Source organism: Ranitomeya variabilis, chromosome 5 (assembly GCF_051348905.1).
Source record: "Ranitomeya variabilis isolate aRanVar5 chromosome 5, aRanVar5.hap1, whole genome shotgun sequence".
NCBI lineage: Eukaryota > Metazoa > Chordata > Amphibia > Anura > Dendrobatidae > Ranitomeya > Ranitomeya variabilis.
Window position 1 is genome coordinate 12,215,921 of NC_135236.1, and position 15,107 is coordinate 12,231,027.

At 43.2% G+C, this 15,107-nt stretch overlaps 1 protein-coding gene across 1 annotated transcript in view; it reads left to right on the plus strand.

Annotated features, from left to right (window-relative positions):
- The window catches only part of LOC143774200 (alpha-2,8-sialyltransferase 8E-like), a 225,962-nt gene that overhangs the window by 164,857 nt on the left and 45,998 nt on the right, over positions 1-15,107 (plus strand). The window contains exon 4 of the mRNA XM_077261574.1: positions 12,365-12,506. Coding sequence (XP_077117689.1) covers positions 12,365-12,506 — 142 coding nt within the window. The remainder of the gene's footprint in view (positions 1-12,364; positions 12,507-15,107) is intronic.

Below are 15,107 nucleotides of genomic sequence, written 5' to 3' on the forward strand. Positions count from 1 at the left end.
CCCAGAATGCCCCACGCAGGAGCAAGACACTATATGTGAGACTGTTTGTGCTGCTGAGGCAGCTGAGTGTGAACAGGAGCATGCACTTCAGACTCCAGCAGAAGCACCACAGGTCCCAGAATGCCCCACGCAGGAGCAGGACATTATTTGTGAGACTGTGCTGATGAGGCCGAAGCTGAGGCTGAGGCACAGACTGGGGCTGGTGATGTTGTGCCCATGGGGTCGGGGGTTGGAGGGGTTTCACATTCTCTCATGGATGTGGCACTGTCTGAGGATAATGATGCTGCTGATGATAATGTGCATGATATGTGTGACTGTCCCCCTTTACCATCTAGTCCACAAGGTGTGGCAGCCCCCCTGCTGCAGACCCTCTCCCATAGCTCCCAACCGTCCCTCATTGTGCGGGTTTGTCCCGGATTTCATGCTGTGCCCCGCTGTCCAGCGCAGGACGCTGTGGTCCCGGACACAGAGCAGGAGAAACTCGGCCACGCCCCCTTTTGTTAGGCAACGCCCCTTCCCCTGTATGTTCCTGAGTCTCCCAGCGTCACTGTTCAGAGAGGGAGAGAGAGGGGACACTTCTAGTTTGAGGTATGTAACAGCAGAGCCTGGGTGCCGGCGGCAATGTAAACAGCTGCCAGCAGACCAGTGTGGACTGCTGATGATGCCTGCTAGTATAAATCGTGCGTGGAATGAGTCTGGGGCTGAGCAGGGAGGGATGGAGGACACACTCACAGCCTCCCTGTTTGCCTCCAGTGCTCACAGATCGATGACTCACTGACACTCCAGTCAGTGCATTTAAGAGGAGAGGGTGACCACGCTATTGTGGCTGCTTTTTTTCCCCAAGCAAAAAAGGGCAAAGCCAAAGCCCCTGTGACAGTCTGACACTATCATCATGTGCTATAATGAGACAGCAAATCATGGCACAATTAAGGTGTGTGTGCGTGGTGTATGGAGCGGAGCCGTGTGTGTACGAGGTGTATGGAGCGGAGCCGTGTGTGTATGAGGTGTATGGAGCGGAGCCGTGTGTGTACGAAGTGTACGGAGCTGAGCCGTGTGTGTACGAGGTGTATGGAGCAGAGCCGTGTGTGTACGAGGTGTATGGAGCGGAGCCGTGTGTGTACGAGGTGTACAGAATGGAGCCGTGTGTGTACAAGGTGTACGGAGTGGAGCCGTGTGTGTACGAGGTGTACGGAGCGGAGCCGCGTGTGTGCGAAATGTATGGAGCGGAGCCGTGTGTGTATGAGATGTATGGAGCGGAGCCGTGTGTGTACGAGATGTATGGAGCAGAGCCGTGTGTGTACGAGATGTATGGAGAGGAGCCGTGTGTGTACGAGGTGAGCGGAGCCGCGTATGTGCGAGGTGTATGGAGCGGAGCCGTGTGTGTGCGAGGTGTATGGAACGGAGCCGTGTGTGTGCAAGGTGTATGGAGCGGAGCCATGTGTACGAGGTGTACAGAGCGGAGCCGTGTGTGTACGAGGTGTACGGAGTGGAGCCGTGTGTGCGAGGTTTATGGAGCGGAGCCCTGTGTGTGCACGAGGTGCATGGAGCGGAGCTAAATGTGTATGAGGTGTATGGAGAGGAGCCGTGTGTGTGCACGAGGTGCATGGAGCGGAGCTAAATGTGTATGAGGTGTATGGAGCGGAGCCATGTGTGCAAAGTGTAAGGAGCGCAGCCGCGTGTGTAGGAGTAGCTATGTGTGGCCATTATATGGTACGAAGTATCATGTGCAGCCAATATACAGTATGGAGCATCATGTGCAGCCAATATACAGTATGGAGCATCATTTGCGGCCAATATACAGTATGGAGCATCATGTGCGGCCATTATACAGTATAGAGCATCATGTGTGGTCATTATACAGTATGGAGCATCATGTGCGGTCATTATACAGTATGGAGCATCATGTGCGGTCATTATACAGTATGGAGCATCATGTGCGGTCATTATACAGTATGGAGCATCATGTGGGGTCATTATACAGTTTGGAGCATCATGTGCGGCCAATATACAGTATGGAGCATCATGTGCAGCCAATATACAGTATGGAGCATCATGTGCAGCCAATATACAGTATGGAGCATCATGTGCAGCCAATATACAGTATGGAGCTTCATTTGCGGCCAATATACAGTATGGAGCATCATGTGCAGCCATTATACAGTATAGAGCATCATGTGCGGTCATTACACAGTATGGAGCATCATGTGCGGTCATTATACAGTATAGAGCATCATGTGTGGTCATTATACAGTATGGAGCATCATGTGTGGTCATTATACAGTATGGAGCATCATGTGCGGTCATTATACAGTATGGAGCATCATGTGCGGTCATTATACAGTATGGAGCATCATGTGGGGTCATTATACAGTTTGGAGCATCATGTGGGGTCATTATACAGTTTGGAGCATCATGTGGGGTCATTATACAGTATGGAGCATCATGTGCGGTCATTATACAGTATGGAGCATCATGTGCGGTCATTATACAGTATGGAGCATCATGTGTGGCCAATATACAGTATGGAGCATCATGTGCGGTCATTATACAGTATGGAGCATCATGTGTGGCCACTATACAGTATGGGGCATCATGTGTGGCAATTATACAGTATGGAGCATCATGTGTGGCCACTATACAGTATGGGGCATCATGTGTGGCAATTATACAGTATGGAACACTGTGTGGCCATATTTTTTTGTTTATAATTATTGTATATGAAACAGTGTGATCAGCAGTGCTAAATGGGTGTGGTTGGGACGTGGATATGGGTGTGGCTAGTTATGAATGGGTGTGGTCAGAGGCGTGGCCTACAATTTGCCGCGGCACGCTTAGCGCGCCGCTAACTTTGTCCCTCTTTCCCATCTTTAAAAGTTGGGAGGTATGCCCTCTCCCTGTCAGTCGGCCCAGTGTGACCCGGCAGGTGCCCCCCAGGAATGCCTGGAGCCGCGGCGCCCTATCCTTCACTTCCAGCACCAGGTATACCGGCCAGACATTTAAGCGCATTAATGTGGTGCGGTTTAAATACATAGGTGCCAAGGAGGATCTGCCACAGCGCAGGTATGTGGTGAGAGAGCTGCTATGCGGCCAGATGGGGTTTGTGGCAAACGAGATACTGGCGGTGTCTAACCTTCAGGACAGGCAGGGCTACGAGGTCAGTTTCAAGCTCCAGTGTGACCTGGACAGGTTCTGGGCCAATTACCCCAGGTTCAGAGACGCTGAAGGCTGGAATAAATTTATATTGGTTCCTATCTCCAGGCCGGACACTGTCACGGTAAATATCACCTTCTGGAATGAGGCCGTTCCACCACAGGACATCGAGGTGTGGCTCCGGAGACACTGTGACCTCGCCTCTGGACTCTCCATGGTCAGAGACGAGGATGGTATCTGGACAATGGGGTGGAAAGCTGTGGTGAAACTGCGGCAATTTAATAACATTACTGCCCACTTACCCAACTCCTTCTTCATTGGGAGGGAGAAGGGAAGATGTTATTACCCCGGGCAGCCCAGAAAGTGTTTCAAATGTGGTGGGAAAGGTCATCTGGCTAACGCCTGTACTGTGGTGAAGTGCAGCCTGTGTGGTGAAATCGGCCACGTCGCTGCAGATTGCCGGGATGTTAGATGTAACCTCTGCGGTAAGATGGGCCACCCTCACAGGGACTGTCCAGACGCCTGGCATAATATCTGCAGAGTCTTCCCTGATGAGGCTGTACTGGCAGGGGCAGAGGCTCAGGAGGATGAGGATGTGGTGACAGGGGCACATGAGGGAGAGGATTTAATGTCAGGAGAGATGGTGACCAACCCAGATGCACAACAGGAGTCCATTCATGTAACGCCACAGAAGCAGGGTATAGAGGGTGCAGAGGGGAACATGGAGGTCCAGCAGCCTCAGGTAGCCCCCCCCTTCAGCATCACTGTCTGTATCTGATGACTGGAGCGTTAATCATCATAAAATGAAGAAAAAGAGCACGTCCTCCCGTAAACCTGAGGCAGAGTATGACACCGGTCAGAGTGCTACTAGGAAGGTTCAGAATTCTGCAGGAGTGATGGTTGTGTCCAACAAGTATGGAGTTTTATCTGAGTCTAATGATGGCGATTATGAGACAGAGTTGAGGAAAGTTGATGCAGAGTGTGACAGGGACATAGAGGACCACCCTCCGTCAAAGCGGAAGCCTTTATCTGTAGACTCTCAGGTAGAGTCTGACATGGACACCGGTGGTGGGCAGAACATCCCTGACTCATGATGATGGCAGTTACTTTGCTCCTTCTCTATTGTGTTGTGATTGCGGGGTTCTCATTAACACTAACCTCAAGTAATGTCAATAGTATTAAGGCAAGGAGGACGAGACATGTGGTGTATGAACATCTCACACATCTAGACACCGATGTAATTTTCCTGCAGGAGACACGACTGACATCTCTGGGGCTTATGAGAGAGGCTGAGAGGGAATGGCGGTGCGGTCCTTCTTTCTGGTCACTGGCTGTGGAGCCTTACGCCGGAGTCGCTGTCCTGTTTAACACCAATGATGTGACTGTGCATAGGATGACGGAGGTGGTCATGGGAAGATGTTTGGTCCTGGAAGTCACTATTCATGGTAGGCGACTCCGGCTTATTAACATCTATGGGCCACAGACAGTGACTGACAGGATTCAGCTATTTAATAACGTTAAGCCTTACCTCTTCACTTCTCTTCCGGTGGTGATGGCAGGTGACTTTAATGCCATACTGACGTCAGGTGACAGTTCCTCGGGCAGGACAGTGACCAGGGATGGTAAGGTCCTACATAGCATTATAATGCATGCTGGACTGACTGACGTTTTCGCACAGGGAGGTCGACAGCCAAAATTCATTTATTCATGTTCCAACTGGAGCAGTAGGATAGATTTTGCTTTTGTGAGCCCTACTGAGGCTGTCGGCACCCTGAGTGAGAAGGTTGTCCCTTACTCAGATCACCTTGCCTTGTGCTTCTGTGTGGGGACCTCTAACCGTCCGGACATTGGTAGAGGGTTGTGGAGGCTCAATTCCAGGCTCCTGGATGATGCTTATGTTCATAGTCGTGTCTACTCCCTTATCCAGCTTCATCTAGATAGGGTTGACTTCTATGACAATATGACTGACTGGTGGGAGGACGTCAAGGAGGATATCAGATCCCTCTTAAACAGACTGTCAGTTAATAAAGGGAGGAATAAGTACAGCCAGTACCTAAAGCTGCGTAAAGAATTGGAGCCACTATATTCGGCGGGCGGGGATAACAAAGTGAAGATCGACCGACTGAAATCTGAGATAAGGCAGTATCAGTATAGTAGGTATACCTCCCTGGTTCTTGAACGGGATTATGGGTCCTTAGGGGCCCCTGATCCCTTTGAGAATTGCAGGGAGAGGGTAGTCAAAAAAATGGTCATGGGTCTCACTGACTTCCAGGGTGTATTGCAGGATTCACGGGAGGGTATCCTGGAGGTGGTGGGATCTTACTATGCTTACTTGTTTCAGAGGAAAGTTTTGGATAAAGATAAGATGGCTCAATTCTTGGAGGCAACTCCTGCGCCTGATACTAATGATGTGGACTTTTCTCCTTTGACAGCAGAGTTAACGGTGGAGGAAGTTAAGGAGGCTTTTGATAAATTACATCAGAAGAAGGCACCAGGTCCAGATGGCATAACAGCAGAATTTTATAGGAAATTCAGAGACCTCCTGGCTCCAATCCTCGTGGATGTGTGTAAAAGTTGTCTAGAAACCTGATTCCTCCATCCATGAGAGTGTCCTCGTTGATTCTGCTGTCTAAAGGTAAAGAGCCGAGCGACATCAAGAACTGGAGGCCGATTGCCCTCTTGAATGTGGACAGGAAGATTCTAGCAAAGATCCTGTTTTCTAGATTAGTCTGTTTGTCCCCAGCACTGTTGGCAGGCTGTTGTGAACTCTGTTTTTGGGCTCCCTCTTGTGGTCACAAGTGGTACTGTGTGAGTGCTGTCTTTGGGCTCCCTCTGGTGGCTCTTTGTGTCATTCTGCAGGTCTGGGCTGGATCAGCTGTCTCGTTATCTGTTAGCTGGTTTCCTATTTAGCTCACCTGGACTCTCAGTTGTTGCCTGCTGTCGATGTATTCAGTCTCTCCAAGAGAAGCTAAGTTTTCTGTTTGGTTATTTTTTGCTCATCATTGTTCAATATGTTTCTTGGTTATTTATTTGTCCTTGTCCAGCTTGCTAATATGTGATTCCCTTGCTTGCTGGTAGCTCTAGGGGGCTGAGTTTCTCCCCTCACACCGTTAGTTGGTGTGGGGGTTCTTGAATTCTCAGCGTGGATATTTTGTATAGGGTTTTTTACTGACCGCACAGTTCCCTGCCTGTCTTCTGCTATCTAGTATTAGTGGGCCTCATTTGCTGAATCTGTTTTCATTTCTACGTTTTGTATTTTCCCCTTACCTCACCGTTATTATTTGTTGGGGGCTTCCTATATCTTTGGGGTCATTTCTCTGAGGCAAGTGAGGTCTTACTTTCTCTATAGGGGTAGCAAGTTTCTCAGGCTGCGTCGAGACGTCCAGGAATTTAGGCACGTTCACCGGCTACCTTCAGTGTGTTTGGTTAGGATCAGGTTTGCGGTCAGTCCAGTTACCACCTCCCTAGAGCTCGTTCTATGTTCAGTAACTTAGCTAGTTCATTCTGTGATCCTCAGCCACTAAGGATCATAACAGCAGGCTCTCAGTTTGGCACAGTAAAAGGAACATCTCTGGAGCAGTCATCTCGATACGGGAGATGTTTGAGAGATGTAAAGCTCTGCGGTGTGGGAAATATATTGTTAGTCTGGACTAGGCTAAAGCCTTTGACAGGGTTGATCATGACTATCTGTGGGCCACTTTGTCAAAGTACGGTATTCCGGGACAATTTGTGGATTGGCTGAAGACATTGTACAGAGAGGCGGTGAGCTTTCCTCTGATTAATGGTTGGCAGGGTGACACTTTTGGAGTTGGGGTAGGGGTGAGACAGGGTTGCCCACTGAGTCCGCTCCTGTATGTTTTTGCCCTAGACCCGTATCTGAGGTCACGCAGGAGTGTGATTTTCATGGGGTTTCGGTCCCCCATTGCCTGCCTCTGAATGTTGTTCCCTATGCGGATGATGTGACGTTGGTGATCTCTAATCCTCGAGAGGTGCAGATGTTATCTGTGTCTATCAGAAGTTACTCAGAGGCCTCCAGGTCTCTGGTCAACCTTGAGAAGAGTCAAGCTCTGTGGACATTAGATACTGATCCCAGCTTTGATCTGTAGCAGTTTGCCAAAGCCTCCACCCATATTAAGATCCTAGGGGTTAAATTTGGGATGGATGATAATGCCACGCTAAATTGGGAGGAGAAATTGGAAACCGGAAATGCAAAAGTTCAGCGATGGAAGAACTGGAAGCTGACCTACAGAGAAAGGGTCGCAATGTTGAAGACTTACCTAGTCCCTGTTTTCTTGTATATCTCTGTCATTTTCCCTTTGCCAGAATCTTTCTCAGCAAGGCTCTTCAGCCTGTTCTTCCTACTCTTGTGGGGGAATAGGTTGAACCTAATAAAGAGGGGAATAACGTACCTACCGCGGAGAGAGGGTGGGCTGGATATGTTGAATCCAAGGGTTTTCTTTGACTCCTTGTTTATAAAGGTAAATTTTGGGAACATGGACTCAAACAGTAGCTCCCTGTGGGTAAATAGTACCAGGTACTGGATATTGCCTTTTGCAGAATCTTGGGTGCGAGGCGGCAGTCTCAAGAGGAGGAGATGGACAGGTGACCACCTCCCCCAGTATCTGGACTACGGTCTGAAGTGTGTTAGGAGGTGGGGACTGCAGAAGTCTTACATTGAGAGCAGTACGAGAAAAGACCTATATGCTCATGTATGTAGGACATTCTTCTACTCTCTACTGGCTCTGAGAGATTGTGTCACCACCACCCTGCAGGAAAGCCTTAGGTTCCTAAACGGGAAACGACTTCCTCCTAAACTGTTTGATGTCACTTGGCTTTCACTGCATAGTCGTCTCTTTGTCAGGGGAAACCTGAAACATCTGAGTGTCTCTGATAGGAATTGTCCCCTTGGTTGTCAGCAGGAGGAGACCATGGAGCACTTTATATGTGATTGCTGGGGAGGAAGGAAGATCTGGGAGGAAGTGTCAGATAATCTAAAAATCCCCAGACTGCAGACCCTAAAGTATCCTGACATAATCTACGGTGTCCCCTCCACTGTTAGTAGCATCGACAGAGAGAAGATGTACATTATCATAAGTGTCATTAAATACTATCATTGGCACATGAGAACCCGGGTGTCACTGCACAATGAGCTGTTCGATCACACCGCTGCGGCTGGTCAGGTTATGTCAGAACTCCGGTGGATAAAATCACTAGAAGCTGGAAGGAGTCCGAGAAATAATAAGTTATGGAGGAATGTAAAATTCAGTTAGGAAATATGATATTACTTTTTTTTTTGCTTAATTTTCTTCTACGTCCAGGTGTGGACACTTTAATTTATGCATGAATATGATCTGATTAATTAGTACTTGTGTATATATAACCAAAGTGAATTGTGTTTTCTAATTCTGGGTGATTTTTGTTTTTATTATAATTGTATTTATGTTTGGTTTTTATAATAAAAATTGCCCCTATGTACAAGAATATAACTACTATAATGCTGCCTCCTGTGTACAAGAATATAACTACTATAATACTGCCCCTATGTACAAGAATATAACTACTATAATACTGCTCCTATGTACAAGAATATAACTACTATAATACTGCCCCTATGTACAAGAATATAACTACTATAATACTGCTCCTATGTACAAGAATATAACTACTATAATACTGCCCCTATGTACAAGAATATAACTACTATAATACTGCCCCTATGTACAAGAATATAACTACTATAATACTGCTCCTATGTACAAGAATATAACTACTATAATACTGCTCCTATGTACAAGAATATAACTACTATAATACGGCCCCTATGTACAAGAATATAACTACTATAATACTGCCTCCTATGTATAAGATTATAACCACTATAATACTACTCCTATGTACAAGAAAATAACTACTATAATACCGCCCCTATGTACAAGAATATAACTACTATAATACTGCTCCTATGTAGAAGAATATAACTACTATAATACTGCTCCTATGTACAAGAATATAACTACTATAATACTGCTCCTATGTACAAGAATATAACTACTATAATACTGCTCCTATGTACAGAAATATAAAACTGAAAGAAAAAAGGAATATAGTCAGCTTACCGGTCTTAGACGAAATCCCCAGACCTGCCAACGCCCAGCACGGTTCGGGGTGAGCGCCCACAGCAAAAGAAGACAAAAAGAGAAATGATCCAGCTGGAGGTGGAGGCAGTCTAGACTTTGTGAGACTTTATTACACAACTAAAGCAATAAATAGTTCTTCAAAAAGAAAAATCTTTTCATAGCAAACACCTGGCACACCAGTGAGGAGGATCAACGCGTTTCAACTATGAAGTCTTACTCATGATCAAGAATATAACTACTATAATACTGCCCCTATGTACAAGAATATAACTACTATAATACTGCCCCATATATAAGAATATAACTACTATAATACTGCTCCTATGTACAAGAATATAACTACTATAATACTGCTCCTATGTACAATATAACTACTATAATACTGCTCCTATGTACAAGAATATAACTACTATACTACTGCTCCTATGTACAAGAATATAACTACTATAATACTGCCTCTATGTACAAGAATATAACTACTATAATACTGCTCTTATGTACAAGAATATGACTGCTATAATACTGCTTCCTATGTACAAGAATATAACTACTATAATACTGCCCCTATGTAAAAGAATATAACTACTATAATACTGCCTCCTATGTATAAGATTATAACCACTATAATACTACTCCTATGTACAAGAAAATAACTACTATAATACCGCCCCTATGTACAAGAATATAACTACTATAATACTGCTCCTATGTAGAAGAATATAACTACTATAATACTGCTCCTATGTACAAGAATATAACTACTATAATACTGCTCCTATGTACAAGAATATAACTACTATAATACTGCTCCTATGTACAGAAATATAAAACTGAAAGAAAAAAGGAATATAGTCAGCTTACCGGTCTTAGACGAAATCCCCAGACCTGCCAACGCCCAGCACGGTTCGGGGTGAGCGCCCACAGCAAAAGAAGACAAAAAGAGAAATGATCCAGCTGGAGGTGGAGGCAGTCTAGACTTTGTGAGACTTTATTACACAACTAAAGCAATAAATAGTTCTTCAAAAAGAAAAATCTTTTCATAGCAAACACCTGGCACACCAGTGAGGAGGATCAACGCGTTTCAACTATGAAGTCTTACTCATGATCAAGAATATAACTACTATAATACTGCCCCTATGTACAAGAATATAACTACTATAATACTGCCCCATATATAAGAATATAACTACTATAATACTGCTCCTATGTACAAGAATATAACTACTATAATACTGCTCCTATGTACAATATAACTACTATAATACTGCTCCTATGTACAAGAATATAACTACTATACTACTGCTCCTATGTACAAGAATATAACTACTATAATACTGCCTCTATGTACAAGAATATAACTACTATAATACTGCTCCTATGTACAAGAATATAACTACTATAATACTGCCGCTATGTACAAGAATATAACTACTATAATACTGCCCCTATGTACAAGAATATAACTACTATAATACTGCCCCTATGTACAAGAATATAACTACTATAATACTGCCCCTATGTACAAGAATATAACTACTATAATACTGCTCCTATGTACAAGAATATAACTACTATAATACTGCCACTATGTACAAGTATATAACTACTATAATACTGCCCCTATGTACAAGAATATAACTACTATAATACTGCTCCTATGTACAAGAATATAACTACTATAATACTGCCCCTATGTACAAGAATATAACTACTATAATACTGCCCCTATGTACAACAATATAACTACTATAATACTGCCCCTATGTACAAGAATATAACTACTATAATACTGCTCCCTATGTACAGAAATATAACTACTATAATACTGCTCCCTATGTACAGGAATATAACTACTATAATACTGCTCCTATGTACAAGAATATAACTACTATAATACTGCTCCTATGTACAAGAATATAACTACTATAATACTGCTCCTATGTACAAGAATATAACTACTATAATACTGCTCCTATGTACAGGAATATAACTACTATAATACTGCCACTATGTACAAGTATATAACTACTATAATACTGCCCCTATGTACAAGAATATAACTACTATAATACTGCTCCTATGTACAAGAATATAACTACTATAATACTGCCCCTATGTACAAGAATATAACTACTATAATACTGCCCCTATGTACAACAATATAACTACTATAATACTGCCCCTATGTACAAGAATATAACTACTATAATACTGCTCCCTATGTACAGAAATATAACTACTATAATACTGCTCCCTATGTACAGGAATATAACTACTATAATACTGCCCCTATGTACACAAGAATATAACTACTATAATACTGCTCCTATGTACAAGAATATAACTACTATAATACTGCTCCTATGTACAAGAATATAACTACTATAATACTGCTCCTATGTACAAGAATATAACTACTATAATACTGCCCCTATATACAGGAATATAACTACTATAATACTGCTCCTATGTACAAGAATATAACTACTATAATACTGCTCCTATGTACAAGAATATAACTACTATAATACTGCCCGTATGTACAAGAATATAACTACTATAATACTGCTCCTATGTACAAGAAAATAACTACTATAATACTGCTCCTATGTACAAGAATATAACTACTATAATACTGCCCCTATGTACAAGAATATAACTACTATAATACTGCCCCTATGTACAAGAATATAACTACTATAATAGTGCTCCTATGTACAAGAATATAACTACTATAATACTGCCCCTATGTACAAGAATATAACTACTATAATACTGCTCCTATGTACAAGAATATAACTACTAAAATACTGCTCCTATGTACAAGAATATAACTACTATAATACTGCCCCTATGTACAAGAATATAACTACTATAATACTGCTCCTATGTACAAGAATATAACTACTATAATACTGCTCCTATGTACAAGAATATAACTACTATAATACTGCCCCTATGTACAAGAATATGAGTACTACTATAAAACATGGGGACAGTACAATGTTTGGTGCTGAGAATAGATATCGGGTTTCCTCCTACTTCTTGTCCTCTGCTCATCTCTCTGCGTTTCTCAGGTCCCAGTTTCGGACGTGCTGTAACGCCTCTCGTACACTGATAATGACCCAGGAGAACAGTGCGGTTGGACAGATTATTCAGTACGATGCAGAAAAGAGAAGTAAGAACATCACGGAGAGTCTCTACAAGCTGTTTCCAGAGGTAATGTGATCATCTCCCTCACACTGACACGTAGCGGCCGTGCTTCTATGTGCAGTGATCCAGTGATTAGCGGTCGGTGTACAGTTGGCTCCGGGGCAGTGATACCGTAACCTTAGCATGAATTTCACTTTTCTCACTTTGTCCATTTAGTTATTTCTAAATCTTACAATAGAAACATTTGGAGAACGAGTCGGACCCACTGAGCAGATTGTGGACCACGGGGATGTACAGGACGTAGAGGAGGAGTTAGTGCTCATTAGTAGTGATAAACAAAATTGTTCGGAGAATGATGGCCAAACATAAATTCGGCACGAATATGGCACATTCGAATTCGTGATTAAAAATCACAAGCAACATTTTGTAAATTTGGTATAAACCGGTAACATTTGTTAAAAAATGCGGGAAAATATTTGCGTAGCCACAAAACTATTTTCTTCACTTTAGCAGCGATAATGGTGGTGTATCATGAGCATTCGGCACGTGTTTGATGAGGGGGGTTTGCTGAGCTCAGAGGCGCCGCGTACTTGTAAACAGTCATTTTTTTCCTAACTTTATGTGTGTGCAGCTAGCCAATAAGGGCCCTTACATAACAGCTTGTGTCATTGGCTGCTGAAATCACATGTCCCTCTCCATGTAAAGAGCGGACATCTTGTTTTAGCACCATTTTGACACTGTAACAGCGCAGAGAGGCTGCTCCTGACGCTGGCACTGTTAGCAGCAAGATATTAGCTACTTAGTTAGGTGGTTGTATATCAGTCAGATATTGTAGGTAGCTACTGTCCAGTGTGGCTGTAAAATTTACCTTCCAGCACTTTTTTTTTGGCCACTACTGAGGTCCACAGACAAAGCCAGCAGGGCACATGTCCTACAAGTGAGTTGTGCACCGCTTCTATTTTGCTCCATGCGCGAGTATAGCATTCTAATTAATATTTTTTCACTAGATAAATGTGAAACAGCCGCTGTATCCCAACTTGTCATTTACTGCTGTGGTGATATGAAACTGCAGACCTAAAGCACATTAAAAAAAATGTTGAATTTTTCAGTTGCAAAAAGTTAGACAACCGCTATATCGCACTTTGTCATTTAGTTGACTTGAAATGAAGCTGTCGAGGCCTGATCCAGAGGCCACAAACAACTCTTCTAACTCCTAGTGTCATACAGTAGCAGACCTGACTTTAAAATAGTTTGTAGCATCTAGTGTGTTATAGAGGCCTGATGCAGAGGCCACAAAGAATTCCTGTGTTCCTAGTGTCATACAGTAGGAGACCTGACTTTCAAATTGTTTGCAGCATATCTTCTTTGTCATACAGGCCTCATCCACACTCAAACAATTATTTTTTCTTTGAGTAACATGATACAGCATGCCATATTCCACCTCGGAATTTGCTGTCACTGTGCAGAGGTGGAGCGGAGTTTAAAATCTATTTTTTTGTTGCTAATTAGTGCTCTCATCAGCCAACGCCTGTGACTGTGAACAATCACAGCTGCTGACTCTCATGCTGTCATCTGTGTGACTACGTGGGAATCGCAGAGCTGTGACCGGTGGTAACGTTACCACCAACTCGAGCCAGATTTTCCCACTTTGTCTCACAGATGACCGCATGGAAGCTCCCATGCTGTCATCTGTGTAACAGCATGGGAAACACTGGACGTTCAGGCCCCCCATTCATTTGAATGGGGTTCTAGTTCAGGCTCAGATTCTGGTACTGTTCTTGGACCCGAGCCACATTTTTTTAATCACTTAACGACCAGGGGTATTTCAGTTTTTGAATTCCCTTTTCTTGCTCCCCTTCTTCCCAGAGCCATACCTTTTTTGATTTTTCAGTCAATATGGCCACATGAGAACTTGTGTTTTTGCTGGACAAGTTGCACTTTTGAACAATACTGTTGGTTTTAACATATCTGTACTGGAAATCAGGAAAAAAATTCCAAGTGTGCTGAAATTGCAAACAAAAAGTGCAATTCCACAGTTGATTTTTTTATTGTTTTTTTACCATGTTCACTAAATACAAAAACTGACCCACGGTTATGATTCTCCCGGCCATTACGAGTTCATAGACACCAAAAATGTCTAGGTTCTTTATTACTTAAATGGTGGAAAAAAAAATCAAAATTTGTAAAAAGAAAAAAAAAAAAAACTTGCGCCATTTTCCAAGACCTGTAGCGTCTCCGTTTTTCGTGATCTTGGGTTGGATGAGGGCTTACTTTTTGCGTGCCAAGCTGACGTTTTTATTGATACAATTTTGGTGCAGATACGATCTTTCCATCGCCCGTTATTGCTTTTTATTGCAATGTAGTGGCAACCAAAAAAAACCCTAATTCTATCGTTTTGAATTTTTTTCTCACTATGCTGTCTAGGAATCAGGTTAATTCTTTTGTTATATTGATAGATCAATCGATTCTGAACTCGGTGATACCAAATATGTGTAGGTTTGATTTTTTTTTTATTGTTTTATTTTGAATCGGGTGAAAGGGCGGTGATTTGAACTTTTTTTTAAAAAACATTTTTTTTTTTTACTTTTTGCACTGGAGCCCGCAACAAACATGGAGAATTCTGGGCGCACTATTACGCCGGAAAAAGATTAAGGTTCGGCCTAACCT